The sequence below is a fragment of the Mytilus edulis genome, chromosome 13 (assembly GCF_963676685.1).
Source record: "Mytilus edulis chromosome 13, xbMytEdul2.2, whole genome shotgun sequence".
Taxonomy (NCBI): domain Eukaryota; kingdom Metazoa; phylum Mollusca; class Bivalvia; order Mytilida; family Mytilidae; genus Mytilus; species Mytilus edulis.
In genome coordinates, this window is record NC_092356.1 from 70,046,018 (window position 1) to 70,060,272 (window position 14,255).

Genomic DNA, 14,255 nt, shown 5'->3' on the forward strand with positions numbered 1-14,255 from the left:
TAGGAACTCAAGGAACACAATACCAATATTTCATTTTTAATAATTCTTTGTCTTTGATATGAATTTGTTACCTGATGCATTTCGTTTCTTTGTTAACATTGAACATGATGTCATAACTTGAATAACGTTACAAGTAAAATCACTAACAACAAAACCAAAATCAGAAACGCTACCGTATTTCCGTTTCTTTTTTAACAAATATTTAAGTTCCAAAAAAATTAATTCATACAGACTTCGTCCCCATTCACAGGTAATGCCTGCCTCATATTAATTTTGTAATGGACAATTTTTTTTTTTTTTAATGAACCCTGCTCTTCAAGTATAAAGACACAGAGAAACATTCGTCATATCATGATTTCAAAGCTTTCAACATTGATTTCAAACAAATGCTTTGAAACTCTAAATGCAAGTGTTCATTCATGTCAACCGCTCACGTGATACCAAACGGACTATACCTTATATGGGAAAGATAAAACCCGAGGATTCCGGTAAAAAAGTTTGGAGCGGGAAATACAAATTAATATAAGATTTTTGGTAAGAGCAAAAAAAATAAAATAAAATAAAATCTTGCTGGTAAATACAAATAAAAGATTTTCAGGCAAAACAAATTTATAGGGTCGGTCTGTAAAGGGCAAACAAACAATATTTTAATTTAAGCCTTGTGGAAAAGCTTTCTATTAAGGACTATCAACAAAATATCAATGCTTTAGGCACAATGCAGATTGTTCAGTAGTGTTTGCTTGAGGCACACTGTTTTTCTTCAATCAAAACTGATATAGCCAAAAGTGCTAAAATTGGCTTTAAACACCAACAAGCATTACCAATTGTAAACATTAGTATAAAAAAGGCACAAAATTAACATAAAATACATTTATTATCTGTGCAAAGATATCTTAGAATGTTTATTTTATATTTGAATGCAGTAAAGACATCCTTGTACAACCAATGAAACTTAAAGATGATATTAATGCTGAATAGGCTCGTCTTCTAATTACCATTCTGTATACTCTCTGTCTGACTCAATTTCTGAAATAAAATGAAAATCAATCTATAGAAGATGAAATGATATACATGTACATGTATACGGGCAGGGGCGGATGCAGGAATTTTCGAAAGGGGGGGTGCTAACCCAGGGCACCCAGGGCAAAGGGGGGGTGCAAAACATATGTCCCGATACAAATGCATTGATCGGCAAAAATAAAGGGGGGGGTGCACCCCCGGAACCCCCCCCCTGGATCCGCCACTGACGGTGACATTACATAAAGAATGATGTGTTGTCAGCATGTAATGGCTGTAGCTGGAATGTCAAGTAAATATAAATAGTATTAGATCTTACTAGATACTTTAAAACTCAGATAAAATGCTTCCTTCATATATGAAAGGAAATACCTAACAACTGAAGAAAGATAAAGCTTCTTAAAGTTTGTAGCTGGAAAATAAAGGAAAAAATGTGACACACATTAACTAACAAGGGTCACTTTTCTTTATATAAGGCATAAAAATAACCTTGCAGATACACCAACAAAAAAAAACTTTTAGAATGATCATCTTTGCAGAAATTATTATAGATGTAAGCTTAGTGCATTCATCAATTTATACAGGTAAAATTTATACCAGCATGGTAAAGTGTAAGAGCCATGTAATGTTACAAGTTCAAATGGAGAAAACTAGTTGTACACTATTAAATCTCATGCCTCATTTTGAATAAACACGATTAAGTATGGAGTGTTCAAACAAACCCAATACCAAATTGTTTTATCCATAGGTTGTACTGTATAGCGGGTTATTTTCAGGGGGGATTTTCGCATATGGAATAAAATCGCCAAAATAAATTCTACTAATTTTAAAGGGTACATGCAAAAGTATTGATGAAAGTGTTGAATCTGCCAAAATATTTTGTATACTTTTTTCAATTAAAATACCGAAATTTTACACCTGCGAAAATAACCCACAATAAGGTATTTTAGTAAGTTGGTTCATTGGATATTATTGTTGTTTTTATTGTCTTTCAGGTAAGTTGAACAGACACTTACCTTTCTAGCAAATTCTGGTAAAACAAATGCACTGCTGTGTATACTAGAGTTGTAATACTTTAAATCTAACTTCTCACTTTCTTCAGGTGTAAATTTTCTCAATGGTTCTGCAAAATTGGTATCCTGAAAGAAAAAAGAAAAGATAAACATTCAAATTGTTTTAACTTTGTGATTGAAAGTAAAATGAATGCTTGCATTTAAGTAAACCGAAACAAACTTTGACTTAGTCTGGCGTACTAAATTATAATCCTGGTACCTTTGATAACTATTTGAAGACAAAATCATTAAATTTTTCTTTCTAAAAGTTACGCCACCAAATAATCTGTGTTTCAAGTTTATCAGCATTGTATCTATAAGATCCATAACATTTGGATGTGGCAAACTTAAAATAGAGAACTGGTATGCAATATTATGCAATTTCTCCATTTGTAAAGGGGCATAACTCTTGAAAAGTATAAATGACACCACCCAAATTAAATATTAATCTATGGTATAGTACTACAGTCGTACGTATATACAAACCAACAAGAATAAAAGTTTATGCCTCCTCTGCTATGGCAGGAGCATAAAATCCTATCTGTTCACATATATAGGTCTATTCAATTTTACAACACATGAAAAATCCTATATATCCACTCATACAATGTATTGGGGGAAAATGTCACTAGGGTAGTTGGATAGTTACTTGGTTTTTACTACACATGATAAAACTTTCCACTAGGATAGGTGAATATTTACTGGTTTTTACTGAACAATCACACGATAAATTTCCCAATAGGAAAGTTAGATAACTACTTAGTTTTAATACATATGATAAATCATTCCTGTAAGAAAGTTGGAAAGTTTCTAGATTTTTACTACAAATGATAAATCCTTTTTGCCCACTAGGGTAGGTGGGTACTTACTGGGTTTTTACTACACATGATAAAACCTATCTGTCCACTAGGGTAGGTGGGTATTGCTGTGTAGGCATAACTTGTTACAGCATACAGATTGCCACAAAAATCTAACATTCCTTTAATTAGGTCTAAATGAAGCCATAAACACTCTCCTGAAAGAAGATTTCCCAGTATAAATCAATCATACATATATAGAGATTGTTCTTTAAATCAGATCTTTATCAAGAGCTACATGTAATTCATACCTTTTCCAGGACACATTTTGACAGGTTATTTCTATTGTAGAATAACTACATTACCCCATTGCATTAACATGTGTCTTTTGAAAACCAGGTATTACTGTATGGTTTTGTTTGTTGATAAAGAAGTCAGATGCATGTCAATTAAACAATGGTATCAACATGGAAGTATTATCAAATAAGTTATTCAAATATGGAAGTACCGGTAGGAGGCAAGAACAGCGCTCTAATATTTAAAATTCAAATTACAAAACTGTATTTTCATGCTGATATATTTATACAAACAAAAAACTAAATAAAATCTGTCAGATTTAATCATAAAAATTTAATATATAAAAGTTAACTAATCACAATGAATGAATTATGTTTACATTTATCTATACTTATAGCGGTTACCTTGACAACAGACAATGCCACCTGGTTTTAATGCGGTCTTCATCAACTCATAATATGATTTCTCAAACAAAGAAGATGCTGGTCCTACAATAAACCAATATAAACCTAGCTATTATCATTTAGGTCAAAGGTTTATTAAGGCATTTCAAGGATATCAAGTCAGGAACTTTAGACAATTGTTTTCCACAAGTTTGATGTGTTTGAGTTTTTGATTTTGCCATTTGATGAGGGACTTTCAGTTTTGAATTTTTCTTGCAGTATGCAGGCCCATTGGACTCACAAACTCCACTTTAACAGTCACAATTCGAACAGAACATTGACTTTAACAGTGCTTATTTGTTTTCAAGAGGGGTTCATCCAAACCCCCTCTGGCTACGGGTATGGTATGTTTTTGTATGTTATTTTCAGTACTGTTTTTGAAGATTCGCCACTGTCAATTGAGTTTAGACAGTCACAAACTATAGTGTTGCTGTCCACACGGAAATAAGAGACCAATAAAATTCCCAACTGAGTTATTCAAATACAAACTGTCATTCTTAATTATATTTTATAATAAGAATACAATTTGTTTATTGTAGTGTCACATATTTATACTAGTTATACTAGTTATATGTTCAAAACACAAATAACAAATTCTGATTCCTAAAACAACATTTATGCCAATAATTTTGACAGCAGATGTTATCCAATCAATGTTTAGATATCAGATAATTATGATAATAATCAGTATTATTTTAATCATGTTAATGGTGGTACTCAAAAAAATCATAGTTCCTAAGCCAAAAACTGAACCATGTGAACTGTTTTAAGATTTTCTTAAACTTCTAGATCAGTTCAATGGAATTGTCTGCCATACACAAAATACATAAAATTTAAAACACTTTCTTACTTTTAATCAAAACATTAAGAAATACTTAGACACAGATAAGTTTATGAATGATTTTAGAATGTACGTAATAATGATTGGTACATCAAGTACATGTATATCACATGTTTTCGTTTTAACTACATGTACCTCTTGAACTGTTTAATCTTTTATAAAGTTACGTACATTGAACTATAAGATTGTAAATAATCTATCTGTAAATATCTGTTTATGATTGTAATGTATTGAATGTTAGGGCCTCATGGAAGATAAGCTTGTAACTTACTGTGGTTAATCTTTTAAAAAACAAAAATGTGTCCATAGTAAACGGATGCCCCACTCGCACTAAATTTAGGTCAACACTTTAATTTGGAATTAAAATTAGAAAGATCATATCAAAGGGAACATGTGTACTAAGTTTCAAGTTGATGTAACTTTAACTTCATCAAAAACTACCTTGACCAAAAACTTTAACCTGAACTTCGCACTATCATTTTCTATGTTCAGTGGACCATGAAATTGTGGTCAAAACTATAATTTGGCATTAAAATTAGAAAGATCATATCACAGGGAACATGTGTACAAAGTTTCAAGTTGATTGGACTTCAACTTCATCAAAAACTACCTCGACCAAAACCTTTAACCTGACGAACGGACGCACAGACAAATGAACGGACGCACGAACGGAGGCACAGACCAGAAAACATAATGCCCCTCTACTATCGTAGGTGGGGCATAAAAAGAATTTATTATCATTATTTTATCACTGCTGTTTTTCTAATAGTTTAATATGTTCATGTAAAAAAGACTTAGAGGACAAATACAACATTTCACTTGATACTCCTTATTCAATCTCTATGTTAAAATGGCCAATCTTTTGAAAATATATTTCATACCTTATAGTAATGGCATCTAAACTGTGTTATTTTTTTTGTATTCAAACAGTTCCTAAATTTGCCTGTAATTTGTCACCATTACTGTTACTGTTATGTTCCTCCTATCTAAGGAGCACTCCCGAAGGATAAGTACATTACCATAGTAACAATAGATTACTAACCAATGGGATCTGACGAATCTGTTATAATGACATCAAATTCACCCTGGTGTTTTTTCATGTACTCAAATCCATCTCCTATATGCAGAGTTAATTTGTCACTGTTAAACCCACATGACATGTTGGGTAAATACTTTTTAGATACCTCTATCACTTTCTGAAATTAAAAAAATAGAATAAAGTTTGATGTAAGTCTATAATAGACTCAGTGCTTTATTTCCTTTTTCAAGATGCTGTTTCCATTTGACATTGATTTTTGTAGCATGAATTATGTGACCTAGCCTACAGTAGAAATATTAGGAGTGCTCCTCAAAAAAGTATTTAGCCTGAAACAAACAAAACCAAAGAATGTTTTTTCAGTATAATAGATACTTATTACCCATATAACTAAATATAGTGTATAAATTTTATAACATTTGATTGAGGCAAACTAAAGATACAGAACAGAAACAACAGATTTAGCAAATTTCTATTTACAAAGGGGCATAACTCAAGATTTGTTAAAGGAGCACTACTTACGAGATAAAAAAATAAAACTGAATTGATTTGTTCAATTTTGTCAAAATAAGATAATAATCATTGGTGATGAATTGTTCAATTGCAATTAAATAATTCAACATCATAGAGTCAATATTCATGTACATGATGTAACCTTCAATTCAACCATTTAGCTAGAGATGGTTGTGCATGAATTAGGCATGTTCAGTTATCAGAATGGAAAAGAATATCAACATTGAAAGTGTTTTAAAGGAAACAATTTGATTAAACTGATTCAATTCACAATAACTCATTCTTTTTATACTGGTAAAAACAATAATTGATATATTTATTTTTAGCCTATATTATGAAATCAAGCAGACCTAGAAAAATCTAATTGAACTAGTTTGCTATCTATCAATTTATTTCTATATTTTTTGTTTATATCATGTTATATGACTGTCTGCAGTCTTTGGAGGTCTCCTCAATGGTTCATTAGACATGTTAGATGGTATCTGGACGAAAAATACATGCTGATAGATATTACCGAGCCCATGTATCATGTGTATTGTAAATTGTAAAAATAATGTTAATTTAATGATAAATGTTTAAGGTAAATGAGGAAATAAGAAGAAAATGCATAAACAATGTAGACAATGTGTTTTCTGTTTACACAGAGATCATGGAGATATATCTTGCACTTGTATTTGTAATGCATTATCACTCAAACTAATTACAAAAATGATTATTTCTACTAATTGCTGAAAAAAGCACACCTAAGTCTCCCTCCCAAGATAAGTCACAGACAAGACCTTGTAGACCAAATGCAAGGAAAGTTAGTCTCAACCCTTCCAAATTAATTCACAGAATAGACTAGATTAAAGAAAGATAGATAGAAAGACATGATAGTTAGTTTATTAACGTCTCACCATTAATATACACAATACAATATTTACAAATATTGTAACGTGTAACCGGGCGGGGACGTTTAGATATTTTTATCCTCGGGTTCGTACCAGTTTCCTAGGATTTGAAAAGCAATTCAAAAGTTCTAAAGTCAATAAAAAGGTTACACTATCACTATCAAATATGAAATAAATACTATACTACATAAAACTAATTTCAACCCCTATCAACCTAAACCGAACTTGTTGAATTAAAACTGTTTAAAACCCTTTCAGTCCAATCCTGTTTAAAACCAACTGTTTGAAACTATAGTCTGAAACCTAAATACATGGAACTGGTTTGAAACATAAATGTATGAAACTGGTCTGAAACCTAAATGTATGAAACTGGTCTAAAACATAAATGTATGGAATGGGTCTGAAACCTAAATGTATGAAACTGGTCTAAAACATAAATGTATGGAATGGGTCTGAAACCTAAATGTATGAAACTGGTCTGACGGTTTGGAACTATTGTCTGAAACCTAAATGTTTGGAAATGGTCTGAAACCTAAATGTTTGGAACTGGTCTGAAACCTAAATGTTTGGAACTGGTCTGAAACCTAAATGTATGAAACTGGTCTGACAGTTTGGAACTATTGTCTGAAACCTAAATGTATGGAACGGGTCTTAACCATAAATGTATGAAACGGGGCTGAACCGAAATGTATCAAACGAACTGAAACTGAAATGTGTCAAACGGGCTGAAACGTAAAAGGTATAAAACTTTATTTAATAAACATGTCTATAACTGTTGGAACAACAGGATAGCACTAAGGCATGGTATGTCAGCAAACACTCACTGCAATAATGAGAGATGCGAGACGCAAAACCTTAGCACCAGCCCTGTTTGGACAATCTGTACCGAACCAACAGTCTCAGACCATTCTCTATTCTGTCCGCAGGTTCCAAGCACTTCACTTTACTTAACCTAAACCTTCTGCCTGCTATAAACTACTTCCTTTCCGACCTTTCCGATGTTCACTGACTGCTGTCTTCGGTAAAAAAGACAATTTGAACTGAATAGCTACCCACTATTTATACTTCGAACGCGGACCTCAAAGAGAGCACCCTAGCAACAACTGTACAGGTAAAGCGTCTGATAGCAACCAAGGATAAAGGGATGATTTTTAATGCCATTTTCAATGATAAAGAGATCAAATGGAAAATTCAAAGAGGTTTCGAAAAATATGCAACTGTAGAAATATTATAACCTTCTTAAACTATAAATTCATAACAATATCATAAAACATAAATATATATTAATGCCATTCTTAAAAGAATTATGAGAGACAAAAAGTAAAATTTCATCAAACAATAAAAGGAGTTTATTAAAGCAAGCAAAGTATATAATTAAAGCATGTATATTACATTTACATGTATATTAAGGTGCAGACTTTTACTTTCAATATGTTATCCAGAGTGTACCAAAATAATTAGAGGACTATTTCCAGCATCAGCTCAAAGATCTGACAGTAAGTAAATATTGGTATATATGCAGTGTGGAAAATCTACAAGAAAATTCAATAGAACTTGATGTATGTAGGTATAAACTTATATAAATATTTAAACAGGATTTCAGAGGAAACATCAATGAATTGTATTAAACTCTCAAAAATGCAATTCTTTGTTTCAGAATAAGAAAAATTTCAAAAGAAAAAAAACAAATAGCTTGATTGGTTATGTGTTTGCCTTAAATTTACTGAAGAGTAATTACAAAATTCTGTTTTCCCCAAGAATAATTTCAATTCCCTGTTTTTACCCTGATATCATTTCCTCGTTCTCTGTTTTTACCCAGTGATATTCCTAATTCCCTGTTTTCACCAATATATATCTCTAATTCCCTGTTTTTAATTCCCGTATTTTCTAGATATCTTTTTTTTACCAATTTTTTTTTATTACCTGTTTTTACCAAGAGATATTTCTTATTCCCTGTTTTTACCCAGATACATTTTAATTCCATGTTTATATCCAGAGACAAAGATAATAAGGTATTTTGGATGACTTGTTATATATGTCTGGCAGGTATTTTGAAATACCTGCTATTACAGGAATTATTCATATAGGTATTTTTTATTACTTGTTATATGCCAGGCAGTTATTTTAACTTTCTATTATCACAATGACACCTATATTTACATAAACTTCATTAGTGATACATGCATGACATTCACAGGGATTTCCAAGAACACTTTGTTTTATCTGTAACCTGGTAACATGTGACTTATTCACAATTCAAGTAAGGACTTACTTTCATACAACAAAGATACCTGTTTGAGCATACTATATTAATTATTGACCCTCTGGAGGTTTGATACTTGTACAAATAAATGTTGTATTAACAATCTAATCTTTTTCACATATAATCTGATGACTCCAGTTAATGCTTGATTATATAATTACCTCCCTTAATACCTATCAACATACCTCGTCTATTTCACACATATATACTGAAGACACCTGTGGATGTTTAACAACCTCCCTCAGTACGCCCCCATCACCTCCACCAATTATCAAAACCTGAAAAGAAAATTTAAAATGATATACATTAAATTGAGAACATGGAGAATGGATGAATGCATGACATGTTACATTTTAGAACTTGAGATAAATTTCAATTTAAATACCTTTCAACATTTTTGTAAGAAAATTAGTATGCATATTATTTGCATACCTGTTTTTCATGTACCAATTTTTGATGATAACTGTGAACCACAAATTCAGATCTTTTTTTTTAAATTAAAAAAAAAAAAATTTATGCAAAAATCACTTAAAAGGGTGACTCTGAAATCACTTGTACATGTATAATAAGTACCCTTGAATGATAAAGTTTTCATATAAAACTTTGATGAAGGTTAAAGATTTTAGATTTTTACATGACTTGGTAAAGAGAACCTTCATGACCTTACATTAATTTAAATAATCATGTGCAAAGTCCACCTTCCCAAACTGTTGAGTATTCATGGTATTACATGTATTACCTTCAGATAAGTGGATCTCCCTTTCCCAAACTGTTGACAAGTAAGGATTATCTTAGAGTAATTGGGCTTCCCTTTCCCAAACTATTCTCTGGTAACGACTACCTTAGGATAACTGAATCTCCCTTCCCAAACTGTTCTCTTGTAAAGATTACCTTAGGGTAATAAGATCTCCCCTCTCCAACAAGTTGACTAGTAAAGATAACCTTAGAGTAATAGGATCTCCCCTTTCTACACTGTTCACTAGTAATGATCACTTTGAAGTAATAAGGTTTCTCCCTCCCAAACTGTTAACTGGTTAAAATTACCTTATGATAATTATCCCCTTTCTTAAACTGTTCACTGGAAAGGATAACTTAGGGTAATTAGATCTCCCCTTCCTAAACTGTTCACTGGTAAGGATAACCTACTAGTAATTTGATCTCCCCTTTGTACACTGTTCACTAGTAAAGATTACTTTAAAGTCATTGGATTTCTCCCTCCCAAACTGTTAACTGGTTAAGATTACCTTATGATAATTAGATATCCCCTTTCTAAAACTGTTCACTGGTAACGATAACCTTAGAGTAATTAGATCTCCCCTTCCTAAACTGTTCACTGGTAAAGATTACCTGAGGGTAATTGGATCTCCCCTTCCTAAACTGTTCACTGGTAAGGATAACCTAAGGGTAATTGGATCTCCCCTTTCTAAACTGTTCACTGGTAAAGATTACCTGAGGGTAATTGGATCTCCCCTTTCTAAACTGTTCACTGGTAAGGATAACCTAAGGGTTATTGGATCAGTATAACGTATCACCCTCTTTAAACTGTTCACTGGCAAGGGTAACATAGATTAATCATGGTAATAGGATCTCCCCTCCCTAAACTGTTTACTGGTAAGGATTACATAAGGGTAATTTGATCTCCCCTTTCTAAACTGTTCACTGGTAAGGATTACATTAGGGTAATTGAATCTCCCCTTTCTAAACTGTTCACTGGTAAGAATTACCTTAGGATAATTTGATCACCCTTTCTAAACTGTTCACTGATAAGGATTACCTTAGGGTAATTGGATCTCCCCTTTCTAAACTGTTCACTGGTACGGATAACCTTAGGGTAATTAGATCTCCCCTTTCTAAACTGTTCACTGGTAAGGATAACCTTAGGGTAATTAGATCTCCCCTTTCTAAACTGTTCACTGATAAGGATTACCTTAGGGTAATTGGGTCTCCCTTTCTAAACTGTTCACTGGTAAGGATAACCTTAGGGTAATTAGATCTCCCCTTTCTAAACTGTTCACTGGTAAGGATAACCTTAGGGTAATTAGATCTCCCCTTTCTAAACTGTTTACTGGTAAGGATTACATTAGGGTAATTGTATCTCCCCTTTCTAAACTGTTCACTGGTAAGAATTACCTTAGGGTAATTGGATCTCCCTTTTCTAAACTGTTCACTGATAAGGATTACCTTAGGGTAATTGGATCTCCCCTTCCTAAATTGTTCACTGATAAGGACTACCTTAGGGTATTGGATCTCCCCTTCCTAAACTGTTCACTGGTAAGGATTACCTTAGGGTAATTGGATCTCCCCTTCCCAAACTGTTCACTGGTAAGGATTACCTTAGGGGTAATTAGATCTCCCCTTCTCAAACTGTTCACTGGTAAGAATTACCTTAGGTTGATTAGATCTCCCCTTCTCAAACTGTTCACTGATAGAGATAACATTAGGGTAATTAGATCTCCCCTTCCTAAACTGTTCACTGGTAAGGATTAACATAGAATAATAGGATCTCCCCTTCCTAAACTGTTCACTGGTAAGGATTACCTTAGGTTGATTGGATCTCCCCTTCTCAAACTGTTCACTGATAGAGATAACATTAGGGTAATTAGATCTCACCTTCCTAAACTGTTCACTGATAAGGACTACCTTGGAGTAATTGGATTTCCCCTTTCTAAACTGTTCACTGATAAGGATTAACATAGAGTAATAGGATCTCCCCTTCCTAAACTGTTCACTGATAAGGACTACCTTGGAGTAGATGGATCTCCCCTTCCTAAACTGTTCACTGGTAAGGATTAACATAGAATGATAGGATCTCCCCTTCCTAAACTGTTCACTCATAAGGACTACCTTGGAGTAATTGGATCTCCCCTTCCTAAACTGTTCACTGGTAAGGATTAACATAGAGTAATAGGATCTCCTCTTCCTAAAAGGTTCTTTGGTAAGGATTACCTAAGGGTTATTAGATCTCCCCTTTCCAAACAGTTCACTTGAAAGGATTAACTTAATGTAATTGGATATCCCCTCCCTAAACTGTTCACTGGTAAGAATTACCTTAAGATAGTTTGATCTCCCCTTCCCAAACTGTTCACTGGTAAAGATTACCTTCAAGTTATTGGATCTCCCCTTCCTTTTAAACTGTTCACTGGTAAGGATTACATGTACCTTAGGGTAATTGGATCTCCCCTTTAAAACTGTTCTATTTGCAAACCTTTTGAGGGTTAGGATGAGAATTCAGTGGTAAATGTGCCAACATTTCTTGATATGAAAATTCATCTCTTTCTGTGCACTGTATTACACCATCTAACACCAAAACATTACCATAAGTTTTACTGAAATAGACAACACTGACATATAATATTTACTGAGTGAAAGAGGGAACCCTTTGACATGTAATATTAACTGAAATAGGGATCACTGACAAATAGTATTTACTGAACATGCTGAAATAGCACTGACATATAAGTTTAACTTTATTAGCACTGATATTTATATATCATTATATAAGTTTTCTTAAATAGCACTGCCATATAATTTAAACTTAAATAGCACTGACATATATATAATTTAAACTTAAATAGCACTGACATATAATTTAAACTTAAATAGTACTGACATATAAGTTTAACTTAAATAGCACTGAATATATAATTTAAACTTAAATGGCACTGACATACATGACATATATATAATTTAAACTTAAATAGCACTGACATATATATAATTTAAACTTAAGTAGCACTGACATATAATTTAAACTTAAATAGTACTGACATATAATTTAAACATTTAAACTTAAATTAATAGCACTGACATATATATAATTTAAACTTAAATAGCACTGACATATAAGCTTAAATCAAATAGCACTGACAATTAAGTTTTAACTTGCAAATGTAAATACCACTGACATATAAGTTTAACTTAAATAAGATTCAAGATTCAAAGTTTTATTTAGAGTCGATATTCAATAAACTACATAACACAAGCTCTAGTGAGCTTTAAAATAGCACTGACATATAATTAAAATTTAAATAGCACTGACATATGTATAAGTTGTTTTGATCTGTTTATCATGTTTATTTGAATAGGTACATGTCCCATGATAGGGTTTCAGGTTAAGGTTAATTATAATTTCACAATTCTGCTTTTATGAAAAATATATATTTTGCTTAAAACCAATAAAACTTGTAAAATAAGAATATTTGAACACCTTTTTTGTTCACATTTTTTCTTCTCAAAATTAGCAAAAAAATATTAGGCTAATGATAAGCTGAATGATTATGCCCTTTAACTTTATTATATATCTAAATATATACACGATTGTTATACATGTTATACTTGTTGTACTAAAAATTGGAAAACATTCATCAAAACCTAGATGTTCTTATTAAAAACTTTGAAAAAGCAAATAATTCTTTACAGCTAAATTCTAAGTAACATTGTATCTTCTTTTATCTTTTAATTTTAGCATTGACTGAAAATGCATCATATAAGATAAAATAACAGTTTGGACACGTGTGTTGTTTATACAGTGAGAGATATAAAATTTTACCTTTTAAATACAATTAAATCCTGATATTTAGATTTTTCATGAAACAACAATTCTTCCACTTGGAGTGACATGCACTGTCCTGGCCATAGTTCACTTAATTCACTAAACCACCCGTCTTTAATTAAATCCATTGGTAATCAGCTGATGAACCGAAAAACGGAAACTGTTAACTTCGGGTGTTCTCTTGGATTTACCAGGTAGACGTAAAAATCAGAGGATTCCAGAAAATGGCCTCCTCAGACGAACCCTTGCCAAAATTCCATGAAAGGGTTGGATCGCTTGTCCAACTGAGTAATGAGAACAGGACAGCACAGAGAAACCATCCCGCCCAAGAGTTCAATAATGGTGTCGCTATTAGCAGAGACCCATTAAAGGAAGACCAATTATTTGAAGTCAAAATAGACAAAAAGGTTGTCCATGTCTCAGCATGTCTTATATTTTTTCTTACTTTGTCAGCGTTTCCCCAGTCCCTTAAACCAATATCAGCCTTAAAATGGTGCGATATGTCTGTGCTAACATTTTAACCAAAACCGTCTGTGCATACCCATAAACATTTG

At 32.4% G+C, this 14,255-nt stretch overlaps 2 protein-coding genes across 3 annotated transcripts in view; one reads left to right on the forward strand and one right to left on the reverse strand.

The window, feature by feature from the left end:
* Nucleotides 1-855: 855 nt before the first annotated feature.
* Nucleotides 856-13,885, reverse strand: LOC139501647 (spermidine synthase-like). The gene is made up of 8 exons (XM_071290788.1): nucleotides 13,699-13,885; nucleotides 12,355-12,475; nucleotides 9,335-9,427; nucleotides 5,490-5,643; nucleotides 3,568-3,651; nucleotides 2,939-3,084; nucleotides 2,034-2,156; nucleotides 856-1,026 (listed from the first exon to the last, which is right to left on the reverse strand). Exons 1-8 carry the CDS (start codon nucleotides 13,827-13,829, stop codon nucleotides 988-990), a joined length of 891 nt encoding a protein of 296 aa, XP_071146889.1. The 5' UTR covers nucleotides 13,830-13,885; the 3' UTR covers nucleotides 856-987.
* A 4-nt stretch (nucleotides 13,886-13,889) lies between these two features.
* The window catches only part of LOC139501646 (neuralized-like protein 4), a 46,558-nt gene continuing 46,192 nt past the window's right edge, over nucleotides 13,890-14,255 (forward strand). Inside the window, exon 1 of one of the 2 annotated variants that reach the window (XM_071290784.1) lies at nucleotides 13,890-14,108. In XM_071290784.1, the coding sequence (XP_071146885.1) occupies nucleotides 13,926-14,108 (183 nt within the window). In that variant the 5' untranslated portion in view covers nucleotides 13,890-13,925. The remainder of the gene's footprint in view (nucleotides 14,109-14,255) is intronic. The other variant, XM_071290787.1, reaches the window with a different exon arrangement.